The sequence below is a fragment of the Danio rerio genome, chromosome 2 (assembly GCF_052040795.2).
Source record: "Danio rerio strain M-AB ecotype USA chromosome 2, GRCz13ab, whole genome shotgun sequence".
Lineage (NCBI taxonomy): Eukaryota > Metazoa > Chordata > Actinopteri > Cypriniformes > Danionidae > Danio > Danio rerio.
Genome location: NC_141022.1, coordinates 38,774,210 through 38,793,322, shown reverse-complemented (window position 1 = coordinate 38,793,322; position 19,113 = coordinate 38,774,210). Strand labels below are relative to the sequence as shown.

At 35.2% G+C, this 19,113-nt stretch overlaps 1 protein-coding gene across 9 annotated transcripts in view; it reads right to left on the bottom strand.

The window, feature by feature from the left end:
- Positions 1-19,113, bottom strand: part of tnr (tenascin R (restrictin, janusin)) — a 239,942-nt gene that overhangs the window by 35,702 nt on the left and 185,127 nt on the right. For 5 of the 9 annotated variants that reach the window (XR_015477582.1, NM_194383.1, XM_087238912.1 and 2 more), the window contains 5 exon segments: positions 18,305-18,571; positions 12,323-12,442; positions 12,090-12,233; positions 8,139-8,258; positions 5,601-5,744 (listed from right to left, as the gene is read on the bottom strand). Coding sequence is in view for 7 of the 9 variants with exons in the window: in NM_194383.1 (NP_919364.1) it covers positions 5,601-5,744; positions 8,139-8,258; positions 12,090-12,233; positions 12,323-12,442; positions 18,305-18,571 (795 nt within the window). In the remaining 2 variants the exon portion in view is untranslated. 9 annotated transcript variants of the gene reach the window in all.

Below are 19,113 nucleotides of genomic sequence, written 5' to 3'. Positions count from 1 at the left end.
TTCATCTTAATTATCCTCTTAAGCTCCCATAAGCCTCCTCATAAATGCCAAAATGATGCATCTATGACACTTTACCTCCCTCAGGGTGGAGCTGGCAGACTCTTAAACAACACAGGATGGGAATATTAGCAAAGGGTTTTCAGGCAAAGAAACGTCAGTTTTATCGGAGCATAGCAGGATCTAAATCCAGTGTTATTAGAGCAGAACTGTTCCCGTATTAAATTGTCATTAAGTAGCCAAAAAAGAAGTTTGAAGGCAAATGAACGCAACAAACCTCATGAAGCGATTATGTGTCAAGATTCTGCACGTCACTGAGCAGGCACTGAGGTTGCGAAGCCAATGGCCTGTGACACTTTTATGTGCAAATTAATTTCCTCTAAACAATCCAAACTAATGAAGTATTCTGGGAGGGCCGTTTGATTAAAGTTGAGGTCTAATGCGTTTGAAAGCAGCTTGTCGCTCCGTCCTCCCACTAATAGATGAGCTGGATGTTTCAGTGCAAAATGAAGCGGCTGAAAAGAAACCGGCGTTTGTTCTAGTTCAGTCTTCTGTGTGGGAAAGACACTCCACGGACAGCCTAAATTTGAGGAAAGATGGCTAGTGATGCTGATCTCTTCTCTGTTCTCACATGGGAATTGGAGCTTTGCTGACTTTAGTGTTTTATTATAAAAACGACAAAAATAAAGTCATGGCCTTGTTTCCGCTTCACATGAACACTGGCTCTGCTAAACTAGAAGAGGATGATGGTATGAGATGGTATTAGAGAAGTGCTTTTTATTGCAGCTGTCTATTTTTGTAGATTTTGTGCTCAAACGTTTGCATGCGCTTGAAATATCTGTAATATATGTGACATTTTTCAGGGAAAGGATTAAGCAGATAAAATTAATAATTTAAGGTGCCAGTAATACTGTATATTTTACAGCATTTTACAGTGTAGGTTATAACAGAAAGACACAATTAGTGAAAAAAAAACAAACAAAAAAAGCATTTTTTTCAATGGCAACAAAGAAAAAAATTTATTGGCTGCATCCAAAATCACATAAGTCGACACTATAAAGTACACTTAAAAAGTATGTGAGTTGTATGTCTGAATTACTAGAATTCAAAAAACTGTATGCGAGAAATATCCTATACAACTCCTGGCGAGATTCCGAAATGTGCATCCGATGCACGCTACGCTGTACCATGAAGCCCTGGTAGAGAATTCACGCTGGTAGATCACGTGATCATGACAAATTGGTGGATGTAGTATGATGAGTTGCAGTCATACTGCTCACATTCATGCTGTATAGAGCGTACTTTTCGAACGGCTAAGTAGTACATTAAAATTCAAATGCATTACCTACTGAGTGGGTGGGTGGTTTCGGACGCAGCCATTCATTCATTAATTTTCCCTCAGTTTGGTCCCTTTATTCATCAGGGGTCGCCACAGTGGAATGAACTGCCAACTCATCCAGGATATGTTTTACACAGCCGATGCCCTTGCAGCTTCAACCCAGTACTGAGAAACGTCCATACACAGTCATTCACACACATACACTACGGTCAATTTAGCTTAATCAATTCACTTATATCACGTCCTCGAACTCAAAACCCAGCTCGGACTCGAACCAGTGACCTTCTTGCTGTGAGGTGACCGTGTAGCCAAGAAAAAATCAGTCAGTGGCATACTGTAGCACAACTGTCTAGTGGACATCCCACTTTTTCCCAAAAAGTCCTGACTTGTGGACCTTTCCCAAGCATCCCCCCTCTCTACAACTGCACTTCATGTCAATGTCTACAATCACACAATAGAAGCAAAAATATAAAAAATAAATCTTTAAATACTGTTTTACTGTTTAAAGAAGTTTAGCTTTTGTAATAGCTGTCCGTGAGGAGCCAAATTCTTGCAAATAGTAAAACTGATCATTTTTCTTGGCTTTGTCCATCTTGCATGAACTTTAATTGTCATTTAAACCTGTGTGCATGTGTCTGAAATAAGGTCAAATATTTAAGGGTGTGTAAACTTTTAATAATTTGAGTGATATCTGTTATCATTAAGCATTAAACAGGGGATAAACAACTGTTGTTTGTGGTAATAATGCCTTGTTTGCTGTCAGTACAGTAGATGATATATGCCAGAAAGTAGCAATCGATGTCATTCTCGTTTAAAAAAGAAAGAAGTAAGGGCCATTCACATACTGTAGCTGCATCCCAAATGGCACACTATACACTATGCACTATGTACTTATGCACTTACACACTCAACAGCATAGCTTATGTATGTAGTGTCGTCCAAAATGGAACACTAGCAGAAATTCAAACCGTTTCCCAGATGACGTTTAATGGTTGCCAAATTAGTGAAATAAATGACCAAACTACCAAATAATAACTGCCACGAGTATAACTGCACTCACCATCAGGAGGCGCTATAATCACTCACGTAGGAGAATTTAGCTTTCACAACCTAAAAGAAATAATCCAACATCCCCCTATTCCGCTACGTGAGCGAAGCAGCAGCTGTTAAGTGCGTAAAGTGTCCAACATTCCACACCTCTTTTAAAAGCTAAATAAGTGTATCATCCGGGCAATTAAAGCACTGCTCACACTACTTATACAACAAAATGGAGTAGAATAGTGCACAAGTATGCACTATACTGAATGTATTTCAAATGTAGATGCGTGAGCAAATACACAGAGGAAGTGGCACATCTACCGTTTTCCACTTGTTTACATTTAACAGCTCCATAAACAGAAGTAGATTACAGTTTTTGCTACTTGGCATGTGGCTGTTTGTCACAAGAAGATGACAACTTTGTTTGTTGAGCCTGGTTTATTCCAGTGTCATGTTTTGACTGTGTATTTAAAAATGGCACTTACTGTGTTGTCATTATGTTGTCTTGTTGTACGCGCTAGTGATGATTCTCTGTAACCAATAGCTTTCAGATGCAAGTCTTGCGTCACTTTTTTGGTTATGTTTGGGTATGTTATGTTTTATGTATGGTTTGCTATTTTGATACCTTTGGTAGTAGAAATAGAAATAAATGTGCATTGTCCTGTACTGTACCAAACCGTATCACCATTTTTGTATTAATCTTTTGCTTTGGCATGGCTATTTTTGTATGACTATACAAACATTTAAACACAACTGTAAGAAAAAAAGTGTAGTTTTATCAAATGTCTTCGCCACAGGTTAAATATCAGCTCTCGTGAGACACTGGTTGTCCAGTCAAACCAGAGTACTGGAATGGTGCATAACAAGCTGTTGGTAATACTGAAATCAGACTAGCAACTTGCACTTCTTCTAAACTATTATTTCACAATCTCAGCACATTTTGGATGTCTGATTCAGCTTATCGGCTCATTAGTGCAGTGCTACATGACCTGGAGACATTGTAAGGGTGTTTCAGGTTAGACAGACACCTCAAATGAGTGCCATCAGCAGCAGGATTAAGAAACATGACATTTAGGTAAAAAATACTAGGATTTGGTAGTTATCCTGCCACTCCACTACAAATTACATCACAGCTTCTAAATTCTTTTACAGAGATGCAAATAAATATGTCACTTTTAACTTCAATGGTTCCTTCTACTACACTGGCTACTAAACTATAAGCTATATTAGGGCAGTTCAAAGATTTAGATGCCACAGACCATCAAATACGATAATCATTGTGTGAGGAACCCCCATTCTAAAATTAAAAAAGCATCAGTATAGTTGCTCACAAAAGTACAAAGAAAAAATAACAATATAAATGTTTGTTATATAATAATTGTAAAATGTTTCGTTATTATATTGTTAGATTATCATTTTATAGTGATGATTATAGTGTATTTATTTACTGTGGTGGACAATTCATTTTTATTATTATTAAAACATTGATTTATTTACTGTACAACTTCTCTTTCTTACGAGAAACATAATATATTATAAAACATATGCCTTCCTAGAGATGATACAAAAACAAATATTACAATTAGGGTCATTTAGAAAGTGGTCATCTGCTTTTACACATATGCATTCAATAAGTGTAAATCCTGGCTCTTAAATCTAAAGCTCTAAAGAAAACTGGGTGTCAACTGTGATGAAGTAGGCCTTTAAGCAGGGGAAAGAAGATAAAACCTGGTGTCTGGTTAGCCTGTGTGTCGCACTCTGCAGCAACTGGTGTTCCTGCACTGCAAAAAATGCTTTTCTTACTTAGATTTCTTTGAAGTTCAAATATCTAAAAAATCTTATATCAACAAGCATTTTCTAGGCAAGCAAAACATTTTGTCTTGTTTTTAGAAATAATATGCCAATATTAAGTGAGTTTTCCTTAAAACAAGCAAAATAATCTGCCAATGGGGTAAGCAAAAAAATCTTGCTTGCTAAAAACTATTTTGGAAGTAAACCTTGTAATACTTTGTCTCTTGATCTGTAAGAGTCTATACATTTGAAATTACCATGACATTACTTACACTGTAAAAAAATGCAGGGTTCCACACAATTCATTCATGTTGTTCAAACACAAATTAATTCATTAAGTTAATTTAACACTTTCAACAAATTTATGTGGATTGAAAATAAAAAATTAAGTTTTCCCAATAAAATCTCAAGAATTGTGTTGTTTCAGCTTATTTAAAATAAGTAGTTTGAACAAGCAAAAAATGTAATTTTTCAGTTTTTTCTTAAATCCATAAAAAACTGTAAAAATATATATGCTTTCTATGTAAATATATTTGTTGTTAAATGTAATTGTAATATTTTTCTATTAATTGTAATTTAATTCTTATATGGTACAGCTGAATTTTCCACATCATTACTTCAGTGACACATGATCAAATATTATTTATATACGCTGATTTGTTGTTCTATTAAAAAAATTATTATTGGTGCTCAATCATTAATAATGGCTATTATGATCATTATAAAGGTCTTTCGATAAAACTAATGTGATCTTGATTCTTTTTTTAAATCTAAATTATAGTGCTTTTGAATTGTAATATATCATATTTTCAAAAAAAAAATAATCACAGGGAATAGAAAATTGGAATATATACTGACATTTATATATTTTGTATGTTTTTCATGGTTGTATATTTTTCAGATTTTAATCCATTATTAATGTTGATTTATGCACATTGATTATTTTATAACTATTATAATATATCTACAATTTTAATCTAGTTTCTATTTATTACTTGCTTTTATTCAAATGCGCTTTATTTTATTCAAACCTTTAAAATAGAACTGTATTTATATTTATTTCACCAACAAAATCATTGATAAAATATTTATTTTTATGCTTCTCCAAACATTTACACAAACCCCTTTGTGGCCCTGTTGAAAGGTAACGTTTAACATCAGAAACGTTAGTTATTCATGGGAGTAATGTCCTCCAGGACATATTTAATAAATATCTGATGTGTCTGTTTGAAGGTTTTAAGTCTGATTGAGATGAAGATGTTAAAGAAAGATACTGTTTCACTTTACTGCTCTGCTTCTTTGCCAGAACTCTGCTTTCCCGTCAAACCAGGCCTGTTTTTGAGATATTTAGTGGGGTATAACAGGATCTAGAGGGCCTCGACCTCCTCAAGCCCTCCTGTAATTAGAACACACTGAACAGAGATGAAGCACTCACGTGTGACAAAGTTGGAGATGACCGTGCCGCTGGTGAGAGGACCTTTGGTGGCATAAAGGGCCACTGAGTAGGTGGTGCTGGGGATGAGCTGACTCAGCTGATACTCCTGCTTGTTACCCTCCACTAAGAAGGTGTCTGCTGTAACTGGAAGCAAGAGAAGAGAATCAATTAGTGCACATGTTTGCTGGCAAATATTCTTGGAGAGTTGTTTATTTAAAAAATTGATTGTTTAAGTTTATTTTAAACAATATGACTGGTCTGAGTAAATAATATGAGAATGTTGCCATTTGATCCTTTTTACATTTTTTTCTTAATTATTCTCACTATATAGCTTTTTGCCCCCCAAGTACTTATATACTATACGTACTTAGTAAAAAACAATACATTCAAATAAAGAAAAAAGTGGGGGCTTAGAGTATTGTTTATTTTAAAAGTTGACAGTTAAAGTTTATTTTAACCAATATGAGTGAATAATATGAGAATTTTATTGTTTGACTAATTTTTTTCCACTTTTTAAAAATTTTCCTCAACATATTGCTTTTTGCTCCTAAGTACTTGTACAATACAAGTGTTTTGGGGAAAAATGTGTTGTAAAACATTAAAAACAAAAGTGGTAAAACAGAGGCTTAGACTTGTTTATTTAAAAAATGGATTGTTAAAGTTTTTTTAAACAAAAAGACTGAGTGAATAATATGAGAATTTTACTGTTAATGCATTCTACACCTGTTTTTTTTTTTTTTTTTTTTACAGCTTTCCCCCCTATAAACTAAGCAAGCAAAATGTAAATATTTGCCAAGTGCCTAATAGGAATAAGAATAGCCATGGAAAATTGCTAAATTAATTTCTTCTCATGAACCTACTCTAAAAATGCAACATGCGCCAGATATCTTTTTGTTTAAGTTTCCATGATAATAAAAGATTTATGGTTTAGCATTTTTAAGTAAAAACAAACAAACACATGAAATGTTTAAAATCATAAAATTACTAAATCAACAGCCATTGGTACTTGGTTTCTTTCCTCAGGCAATCCATCTTATGAACACTTTATGATAGTAATTGTGGAACAAACATCACTACTTTGTATACATATATACATTTATTTATTTAACAACATACTTTACATGCCAATTTGCACTCAACAACAGCACATATAACACTGTATATAGTAATAAACTTGTACATAGACTTGTCAATTTGTATATTTGCATTCACTACTTACTTCTATTTTTAAAATATATTTATTATCTGTTGTTCGTCCTGTCACTGTAATTCTGTTGCACTGTTGAAGTTCTGTCACAAAAGCAAATTCCTCCTATGCGTGAACATACCTGGCAATAACGCTCTTTCTGATTCTGATTCTGGTGTGAAATATGAATTGTTGGTGACAGAGAATGAGAAACTATTAAACTAACTATTTATTTATTTACTAATCTATCTATTATTTATTTATTTAAATTATATTATTTAATCCCCTGCATAATGACAATTTTGCATTCTAATTATAATTCTCGGATGGTTTCATGCACTTAGAACACATTATTATACTTCACAAAACAAACAGGTCCACACAAACCATATTCATCCTCACTGTAGGTGAGATCCTTTTAATAGATTCTGTTTAATTATGCAATTTATTTTATTAGTGGCATTTATTGACTGATGATTTTTAGGGACGCTAAATAACTTGCCCACATTGGGATGCCCCTACTCTGACTAGCTTCTAACAGACGCATTTGGAGAAAAAAATGCTGTATGGTAAGGCCAAGCATTAGTGATGTAAAGAAACAAAAGCAAAACAAGCAATAAAAACATTTTGTCTTCTACCTATTTAAAAGTTGATAAGCCAATTTAATTAGCTATCCTAACTATGCATGATTATATGGTTAATTGCGTTTTATTATTGCCACTTAGTGAGGCTCATTTGCATATCTGCATTGTTTTTCATGCAGCTCACAGACCTGAAACAGCAAAGCAGATTATATTTGCCTATTTAAAAAGTTAACTTTCATTTAAGACATTTTTAAAGCTGGTATTACGTTACATTTGGGTTTACTGGTGATACATGGATGGTTGCAGTTCAGTCAGTGTAAATGAGGTTTAAATGCTTTGAGCTTGTCTAGACTTGACCAATTTTTTTGACTAGATTCGACCAAATTTGCAAGTGCTCATGCACCTGAATGCATTTAAACAGAATCAAAAGACCACATAACTGATCTAAAACATGATCAATGCCCATCCATATCCTTTTGCAGATCCACATTCATTTGCAAGCCACATAGCATGAGTGAATTCATTCAATAGTACTTATGTATTGAATTGTGCACTTCCCAAGAAGGAAGGGACACAAGTGGTCACAAGAGACACATTTGACCGCATGTTAGTACCACATAGAAACAGTAATGTGTCTCAGCTGACCACTTGTGATTGAATCACTGAAAACACATGTCGTACTAAGTGAAAACATGGCCTGAGTGTTTATGACTGCTATTTTTATCATGTGTGAAATGTGGGGTTTCCCTTGATCAGGTTTCCACATACCTTGGTTCCGGGTGACAGTGAGCACGTAGTTATCAACACTGGAAGCTGGGGGGTTCCAGCGCAGCAGAGCCCCTTGGGGTGTAACGTTCAGTGCAGTGAGCTCCGCTGGCATGTCCATAGCTGTGAGGAACAGAGGATTACAGACAGACAGTTTGAGATAAGCTCAGCCAAGGTAATTGGCAGCAGTCTCATCTTCGCCCTTTTTTTTTTCTCTTCCCTGTGCAAACGATATTCGCCGCCAATTTAAAAATAGAGCACCTCGGCAGCTCAGAACTAATTTGTTGTGATTATCTGGCTGGAGAAGATCACAATTTCCTTAATTAGCCGACATCGAGGGGGAAATTAGACAGTCAAATGTGTGCAGAGCTCATTCTCAATAGCATTTCCATGAGAGTGAGTAATGACAAATGTTGTTCTTCGTAATCCTCTATCCGTGCTGCGACTTTCACAGATGGCCTTTCCTTTTTATTCAGACAGGAGAAAACTCAGTCTACTATTTGTGGCGTATGTCCTCTTAGATGAGGTCGGTGGACCATAATCGCACATTATCCGATCCCACACGCATTTGTGTTCTGCCAGCCTCTCTGGCAATAGCCATATCGCTTCTACAGCTGTAGAGCGCTGACCCTCCCATTAGGCACCATTGACTCTGTTCCAAGAAATTGTAGGCTCTTTCACAACCTTTCAGAGTAGCAGATCTCCGCCGCCTGACAGCAGTTCAGACGCGAAATCCCCCGATTCCACTTCACACCTTCCTCTCTTTCTGCTTTACCACGTCTTGACATGCCCCTGCGCTGACAGGCTAGGAGGAGAATATCAGTTTCGCCTTATGCAATGAACGCGAACTCGATGATCTTCACTCGGTCATTAGGCAGAGCTGTGAACCAGAACACAACCATGAACCAGATCCATCATGTTTCATCAACCCCTCTTGTCACCCTTTACGTAAGAGCTGAAATGAGCTAGACTGCTTGCTATATCCTATTAATAATAAGCTGTTTCCAAAAGATGCATTATTTAGAACAAGAGCCAGCTTGTCACTTTGCATTGTTGTAGCATTGGCAAGATTGTTGTCAACACGGGCAGCTTGAGATTGTTTGCCTGTCATATTTTTATAAGCTTTGAACAAAGCTGTCAGGCTTTAAGTTGCAATGCGGAGTGTAGCTTAGCTCCGATGTATAGACAAACCTGCCTAGTTATTAAGCAAGTCAGCAGTCTATAAGCAAAGGCCAGCTTCTGTGTGTTCTATTATACTGCATGAAATGATATGACTAATTAGTTAACTTCTGAGACTTGAGACATAGACTAATTAATTCATTCCAGTGATATAAGGCACATCTGGAAAAAAGGAGATTTGCCTGTTGAGTCGGTAAATTAAATATCTCAATGTACATCTAAAGCACTATTCCGTTCTAAGCCTTTAACATTATAATAATATGAAAGGTTCACTAGGCATTATTTATACAGGGTCTCTTTCACTAATGCATATGTATTTATCTGTTACATGAACTACTTACATTTTTTTTATTAGACTTTATATTTTAGATTCCATATACTATTTTTATTTTTAAAGGTGCAGTATGTAAGATTGACACCCAATGGTTAAACTAAGTATTGCACTCCTGTTTTAAAACACACCCAAGTGCAGGTTGCCAGATTGACAACACCAACAGGAGCAAGCCTGACTATTGAGCCTAAAGACTGTTTTAAGTCATGTTCTAAATAAAAGCAATCGTACGCGATGGAAGGAATATTTTCCATATTAAAAGAAGTTTTTGTTCTAACCAACTCCTGAAAGTTATACTTTACAAACGGCTTAAGTATCTTGCAGCTAAACAACATAAAACTGACATTGATCACTTCAGGTACACCTCATGTTCTTTATTCAGTGTTAAATGTTAATAATGCGAGATTGAATGGCATTTTACATGACATTTATTGTGAGACTATTGAAAGCAGCAGCAGATAGCTCACCTCAGATCTTGAAAATAAAATATATCATTTGAAATTGAACTTTAGAATTGTGACTGCACACATATGAGTGATTCAGCATGTGCATTTAATAATGTTAAAGAGGTTTAATTTTTATTAATTAATTATAAACCTTACCACTTTGCTGGATATTTATATTGTTTACTAATTAATAACCTCATGTGGATCTCTGAATCTGCGTCTCATGACAGAGTCTAGTACTGTCCATCGAAGGTCGCATTTTGGTTATGGACGCACACTATGAGAGCCTGTCTAACTGAATGAATGAAAAAAGGCAACTCGAGGTGCTGAAATATAATTGGCTAAACTGGCATTGGCTGGGTTAAAAAACCAAAACAAAGACAGCCAGTCCGGCACATAACGCACATTTTCAAAGCAGAATAACTGACTTTAGCATAGATTTTCAGATCAACAAGAATGTTTACTTGGCATGTTTCTTACATATCTGCAAACATATTATGGTCAAAAACTTACATTCAGTACCTTTAAATATTATATATCTGTGATTTGCAATATATTATGATTTATTCACCCTGTTTGTCTTTCTTTCTTCTGTTAAACACAAAAGAAGATACAGTGCTCAGCATATACACTGTAAGTACACCCCTCACAAATCTATCTTTTAAACTCATATAATTTTAATAGGAAGCTATGCAATATTATATTTGTGCATATACATTAGATTAGTCAGTACTGAAGGCAAATCTGGAGCTTATCTAACAAAACACTGTAACTTACGATAATGTTCCAAAAACTAGTACACCCAAATTCTTATGTAATAGAAAAATATTAAATACAAATTTAAAAAAAGAGAAAAAAATCAAGAGAAACAAAAAAAATAATTATTTGTTTTTGGTGAAAATTTGTGGGTTGTCATTTTTTTTCAACATTTAGCTTGAATTTAATTGTATTATCTTTAAATTTCTAAATATGTTTGGAGACTACAATAACTAAACTAAAACAAATATTCATTTTCAAAATAAGGTGAACTCAATTATGCTGAGCACTGTATCTTGAAGTCTGGAAACTTGCAACTACCTGGCTTCCATAGTTTTTTTTTTCTTTCTGTGGAAATAAATGGTTACAGCTTTCTTTAAAATATCTTTCTTAGTATTCAATACAATAACGAAACACATATCGATTGGAGGATGAGTAAACAGTGAGTAAATTTTCCGTTTTGAGTAAACTATCCCTTTGAAAGAGCAAACTTTTTTATTTTCATGAATAAAAGCCAATAGAAAAACTGGAGAAAAAAAAAGAAATCTGGAAGGAATTTTACCAGACTTTTATAAAATTAAACAAATTTCAATGTTTAAGTCAAACTCATACCTAATAAATCCAGTAAATTAGATTTTTCTCATTTTTAAATGCACTTCCAAACATATATTATTGCTTAACTTTAACATTATTAAATACTATTTATCATCATGGACAGTATTACAGCAACGATTAAGCGAGTACGGTAAATTAAAGCACAAAATCGCAACATTTTGTCCATCTGGGCAGTGAAAATATCTAGTCATGTTTCTACTAGCCGGTTCATGTGAGTAAGAACATTACCTTTATCAAAAAATTGACATCAGACTATTACTGAACAAGACACATTTTACTCATAGCACTAGCTGCCTGTCACCGCCATGTGGTGCTGTTCAAATACAATGGCAGGTGAGCATCCCTGTCGATCACTGATTCCATTAGTAAAATTTCATTTCACTTCAGCGAGATGGTTGGCAGCCTCCCAGAGGACGGGCGAAACGCACAGGGTGAGAGATGGCACTCATCACATGGTAAATGATGTGCATCATTCCTCACACTGTCATCCATATTTCTATCAAATCAAAGTACTGTGACGAATGAGGCTGTGAGGAACGAAACACATTTTCCTAGGGTAAGTTAGAATACTGGTCTTTGCACAGGTATGATCAGTGTGTCTGAGTAATTGAGCGAGGACGGAAATACCTGTGAATACGGTAGTGGTGATGACCTTGCTCTCTTGGCTTCCTCTCACTGCGTTCAGCTTGATTTCATACTCTGTTGCTGGATGGAGGCTGGTTAGGGTATAGTTATTAATGTCGTTGTCAATCACCACACTGTCCATCCTTCCTGTGGAACAATTACAAACAGTAATGCTGACTTGTTAGTCAGATTTTTTTTTTATTAGACATACCTTAACTATACCCTAGTGAAAGTACCTTTAGATGATTGGTAAGACATTCTGTAGTAATCAAAGAGAGCGAGGGGTTGAATCCATGTTATGGTTACAGATTCTTCAGTGACATACAGCACAGTGATGTCTCTAGGAGGATCCATTCCTGCAGCATGAGAGAAAAGTGGACATGGGTGAGAAAATAAAGTTTATTTCTTACCACCGGTTAAAAGCCTGGCTCAAAAAACGGGCTGTTAAATAATAGTCAATTCATTTTGAATTATTTACAAATGTTGGAATCGGCTTTCGAATTTCAATGCCTCTGAATGGAGGAATCAATTATTTACCAGGTCTATTTCTCTAGAAAATGTCTTCTTTAGTAATGCTTCCTTAAGGGGATTTTTTGGTAGGTCTGTTTATAAATAAAAGTTAGAAAACGAGCATTGAGAATTAAGAACATTTGGTCACACTTTACAATTTTTTATTAGTTCATGTATTTACTAACATGAACTAAGCATGAACGATAGTTAAACATCATTTATTAATCATAGTTCAACTTTTACTAATGCCTAATCAAAATCCAAATTTATACATACATGAGTTAACACACAATGAGTTAACATGAATTAACAATGAACAACTGTACTTTCATCAACTAATGATAACTAACATGAACAAACACTGTGAAAAACCTGTAACGCATAAACATTTACTGATTCACCCTTATTTTAAAGTTTTACCAAAAACAGATTTTTTGAGATGTTGACAGTCATATCTATGTCCCATGTTGCTAAAAATGCTATGAGGACACATCTATTTCACAAAAAAGGGAAAATTGGTTGTTTTTGCGTTGTTTAGAGCAAATTCTTCTGGTTTAAAAAGAAGTTCTGAAGCAACATCACTGCGATGAGATCATTGTGTAAATTCCAACATGAAGATTGGAGCATATCTGTTCATTAATTCAAGAGAAAGACTTGGTTCAAACCAATCAGCACACTCTATTGTGAACGTCTTTATCAATATACATGATACAGTATAGCTTCGAAGACAAAGTGAGATGTCAGATGAAATTACAGTGAGATGCCACATTGTGTTGACAACCGTAACTCAAACAAGTAGTAGAAAAATTGTTTAGAGACATGGGTCGCTAACATGCAACAAAAATATGTTTTTAAGGAACATTTTTTGCCCGAGAGCTTTTTGAATTTGGAAATGGTGAAATCTGGATTTGCCACTCGCCACCTTTTGAATAAAGACACGGTTCTAGTTCATGTTGATTGACCTGTGTCTACGGATTTGGTAAGTGTGTGATCAGTGTTCTTTGTTTATGTTTATTCAGATGGCAAAATTTGTTAATATCGTCAGCAGTACTCTTTTATTTGTAGACATACCTTAGTCAAAATGATTTAGTTACTAAGTTTACAGTAATATCACTACAATATTATGGACTGAAAATCCACCACTATATATATAAATATATATATATATATATATATATATATATATATATATATTACTGACTCCAAACTGTATAGTTTTAATGTACAGTAACATCAGGAACATTGAGTGGTCATTATGATTAACTTATTATAAGACCAAAAGTCTCCAATAATGTGGTTAGTGACATAAAATAAGAATGAATAATTTCATTATGTGATCTCAAATTATTGCTATAAAGCAACTACTGCATGTAAAAAAAAATTAGGCTTCCTTTTGTTTTTCCGTTTAGATCTTAATATATTATATTATTGATTACAAATTATTGTTTTTTTTTATTATATGACGGATTTAATAGTAATAAATTGTTAATAGACATCATCTGCATTATATTAGTGTGCCTCCTGTGACTTGAAATCCATGAAATAGTGAATATATTAAATTTTTTTTCTTTCTCTCATGTCATTTATTTCCTCTTTTTATTTTTCAGCGGTCTCAAGAGTGCAGCAGGAGTTTTGAGTATGCTAGACACACGACACTCTTCGCTAGAACATTTGCATTGTTATTGTTCGCCACTGTCCAGCAGGGACACTTTCATGATTTGTTTATCTGTCCCAAAAGCTCTTAGCATCACAAAAGCAAAGGTTAGACAGCATCCGAGATCATTTAAACAGACTAACAGTGATTCTGGAGCGTTCATGCAATTGGGAAGGAAATCAACTGATTTACTCCTGCCATTACTGAAGTGGCCAGTCTTTAAAAAGAGTGGAAAGCCATTCACACCTCCCCATATTCATTAGACTAATGCATTCAATTCATAAACTATGGATGGCAATTCATAAACAGGTTGTCAACCTCATTTAAATGCTTTCAGGGTAAAATATTCCTCAGTAAATGAGTTGTGATTATTCATGTATGCATATCTTAATTTATTTTCCACTCAGCAGAGCAGTCAATAAATATATTTTCAGACTTTGAACAAAGAGCACCAAGAACAACTTTTCTTTCCCCAGAGCATTCCATCTGCATTTATTCGGTTTCATATTGTTGAGCATATGGTGACCTTCTTTTCACTTATGTTAATGTAAAGTAGCGCTAATGTGTGAAAATACAGCTTTATAAATAAAGCGGGAAACACATTTCTAGGCAAACAGGCTTTAGAGAACACAGTAGACAACAACAGGTGCAAATACTTCAAGTGCTCATGTACAAATCACATCATTATATTAATAATATCAAGCCGACTAAAAGCTGAAACTTTTTACTGAACTAATAGAGCTGCCGCGCAGGTGGTCCTCTGACGAGTTAATGTCGAAGTATAGAAATAGCTGTGAGACAATATCTCCTTTGGCAACTGTAAATATCACTTCACTGACAGAACGACTGAATTATTCTTGACACCTCCACATTCAGAGGGAAGTAATTAGGGGAGGATTACACACTGTTGAATTAATTAAGGCACAAAAGGGTGAAAAATCTGCTGTGCAGCTGTGTGCAGGAATCATAATGAATAAATCAAGCAGGTATGGGAGAAATCCTGTTCCATGCATGATCACAAATGACTCGAGATTTTTATAAAACAGACACTGATGTATGAACTTGGACTGATCATGGAACTGACTTGATTTTTTGATACTATACTGCTTTATAGCTTAAAATATCCTTCACCAGCAACAAGCAAACAACGGTGTAATCAAACTAAATAAAATTTAAAATAAAAGTTACATTTTAGGATAAAATAATAAAAATGAATGAAATAAATAATAATAATAATAATAATAATAATAATAATAAATGGTTTCTCTAGTTCGCAGGGTCTGGATCCAGGGGGAATTCAATTCGGACTGACATCCATTTCATATTCAAGAACACTAATTATGTGTAAAGGATTAAAAATGTGGATTTACTACTTTGAGAGTGATATGTTAAACTTTTAATGTTTTTTTTTATTAATGGTCCGAAATGAAACCAAAGGCGATATGTTAATCAAGGCGAAAAAAAAACAGTGTTGTCATGACATCCAGTCAGCTTATGATGTTTTCTGTAATCGAGCGATTACAGAAAGCGTTCTGAGGGTGTAATTTTCCAGAAAACAAAAGTATACGAAGAAAAGTTTTTAAATATAATTGGACAGAGAGGTATGCATTCCTTTTTTGCTTTAATCAAGAACAAACTGTTCTATTTGATTTGTAATGAGACAGGAATTGTGAAGTGCAAATATCAAACGCCAGACATGTGCCAGACAGTGCCATTTCTCACATTAGAATGAGAACATTGTTTTACACCATGCTACTTTTGACCTACCTATGTTTGTGTTATGTTCATAAAAATGACTGACACCTCTCATTTAGACACTTTTGTGCTTCTTATCAATTAACTTTAATTGCAAAATGTTTATTTTTCAAATTATTGATTTATGTGCATGTTCATTAAAAACAAGTTTTATAAAAAAAATTCCAGACCTTTGAAATTTCAGATTCGAAACTTTGAATTGAACCCCAAGCCATAGGGAAACCATTTTTGGATCAACAAATAACCTTCTTGTTAAAACTATGCAGACTATATAAAATATTTTGTAAAATCAAAAGGTTCTATGGGTTTACTTTTAGGCTCTGTAAAAAACAGCAATGCCAATAAAGATCATTTGAAGAGTTCACACTTAGCTGATGATTGATAATAAAGCAAGTTTGGCATGCTGTCCCGGAAGAGAGCCCTGAGCTCGTAAGATCCTCGAGCCCGGGGCTCCCTCCTTTTTGCAGGGCGAAAGGGAAGTTTGAGCTCAGGTAGATCTCGAGAACCCCTTTCCTGCTGCTTAAGAATTGCTATGAGGGTGAGCTGCTGGTGGAATTGACTATGGTGCTGATTTGGTTTAGTCAATTTACTTATATCTCATGTTTTGGACTGTGGGAGGAAACCGGAGGACCCGGGGAAAACCCACGCGAGCATGGGGAGAACATGAACTCCACACAGAAATGCCAACTGGCTGTGTAGAGACCCAAACTGGAGGCATTTTTGCTGTGAGGCAACAGTGCTAGCCAATGGGCCGCCGTGCTGCCCAATAGAGGAGAAAGAGGAGGAGAGGAGGGTGGAAGAGGGATTCTTCAAGATGAAGATGACTAAAGTAAGATGCTTTGGTTATTTATACTAAGTTAGAAATAGTCTGATTGGTGGATCGTACAATGGCTTGACTCGGGCCAGCTGTGTCAATCATAAGCACGGGATCATCTCAAAATTAGTTTATAAATAAACTTCACTTAATTTTAAGAGAGTAGAAAGTGCCATAGTTTTAAGAATGACTACTTTAGGTCCAGTCCCAGTTCTACCGCTTAGCGCTTCACCTTATGTTACCTTACGTTTTGCACGTTCACGTGAAGGTGTAGGGGTGTCCCAATTCTCTTTACCTTGAAGGCATAGGGCTAAGGACTAGAGAGCCCCTGAAACGAAGATTTTACAGGACCACACTCGAAACCAAGGGGTACAAAAATTTCCCAGAATACACCAGTTACAACGGCAGCATGGCTGCACACGGAAGTCAGGAGATGCACAAATTAGTATTTTTTGTCAATACTACAAATTTTTACATCAAACAAGCATATGTTTTAATACATTTATAAACGCGTTCATGTTGCGTCATGCTTTTTTAAAAAAACTCTAAAATAAAAACTGCCAAATTTCGCTATCCATAAATCCATAATAACAACTCCTGTATAGCAGTCCCACAACATACTTTCACATCTGTCACTCAATGACACTCAAATACGCTGTCAGAAAAGTCTAGTGGCTTGGAATGACCTTTTTACAGTGTCTGATGAGTATAGATAAGATGAACATAGATGAATATGGCCACGGTGTAAATGCGTTATGATCTTTTTGCCACATTATATCATTATGATAACATGATATATGCCTTCAGTTATTTCCTTAAGATAAATACCAAAACAATAATGCAACTGGAATAACTACAGCAGTTGGGATCGTCGATCCCATATGAAGCAAGAGATTGCAATGACACATGATGACGTGTGCAGGTTATGTAATACTGTCCCGTTTTTTAGTGGTAAAATTTGAAGCCCTTCCCCTTTACAATCTGTTTCAAGGGCCGAGGAGACAGGCTAGGGATAAAAAAAATAAATAAATAATTGGTATTGGGCCTTAGTCTCACCTTGTATGTTTTTCAATGGAAAAAAAAAACTTGAATCAGATTATTCTGAAATGCTTCATTACAATTATGCATGAGATTTTCAATTTGCATGACATTCAGTAAAATGTGTTAAATGTGATAATCATATTTAGAGCCCTGTTTGTAAAAGATGTGTAAAGTCAATTGAGAACATTTCATAAACACACTTAAAATATGCCATATGCACAGTACTTTTTAGAACATCACTGTTACTAAATGAATAAATCGTGGGTCATAGATATTTGCATTTCTTCTCAAAAATGATGCATATCAATTATATATAGTTTTTTTAGTAAATGTCAAAATGCTTTGAAAAAAAGGTTATGTATAAAACATTGACAAACATTGATAGCACATTCCCAACCTCAGATACATGTAAAATAATATCCAGACATTCGTTAGTGTCAATACCTGTGTTGACTGAGCCTACAACTGGCTTTGAAGTCACATTGCCATGCATGGTGACCAATGTAACAGTGTAGCGCCTGGATGGCATTAGACCAGTGAGGGTGATTCTGGTTTTCGACCCATCAAGCGCAATCTCAGAATCCTCACTGGAGTCCTGAGCGCTGTAGTTCAAGATGAATGCGTCAGCAGGTGGAGCCGGTGAACTCCACGCCACAGTCAATGAATCAGAGGAGACCTCAGAGAAGAAGAGCTGTGTGATTGGGCGGAACCCTGGAATTGAACCACAACAACTATATTACGGCAAGCTGGCTCCTGTGATTAAAGATCTCTTGGCTGATTGGCTCGTCCTCTCAGGAAGGAGAACAGAAGAGTACAAGAATGAAGAGCAAACAGATGATCAGATGATATTTACAGAAGAGATGCAGCCAGACTGTAGATTATCAGGCACATGATGGAATTTGAAAAAGGAAGAGATGAGAATGATGATGAAGAATGATACAATCTTGATATTGCAGAAGTAAATGTGATGATGTGGCATGGGAAAGCAAGTGAGTGACAAAATGCATGAGGAAGATTGTGTGAAGAGTCATTTTTTGAGGTGGAAAATGTAATGAAGTGAAGCAGGAATTCCCAACAAGAGATTCATAAACACCCTGGGGGTTCTGGAAATTCTGCCAAAATATGACACTAAATTAAAAGAAAAATGAGAAGCTACCTTATTTCAATGTATTAATTTATTGGATTAATTATAAAAATACTGAATTAAACACACCTCCCAAGCAGCATGTAAATGCTGTAAAAAGAGATTTATT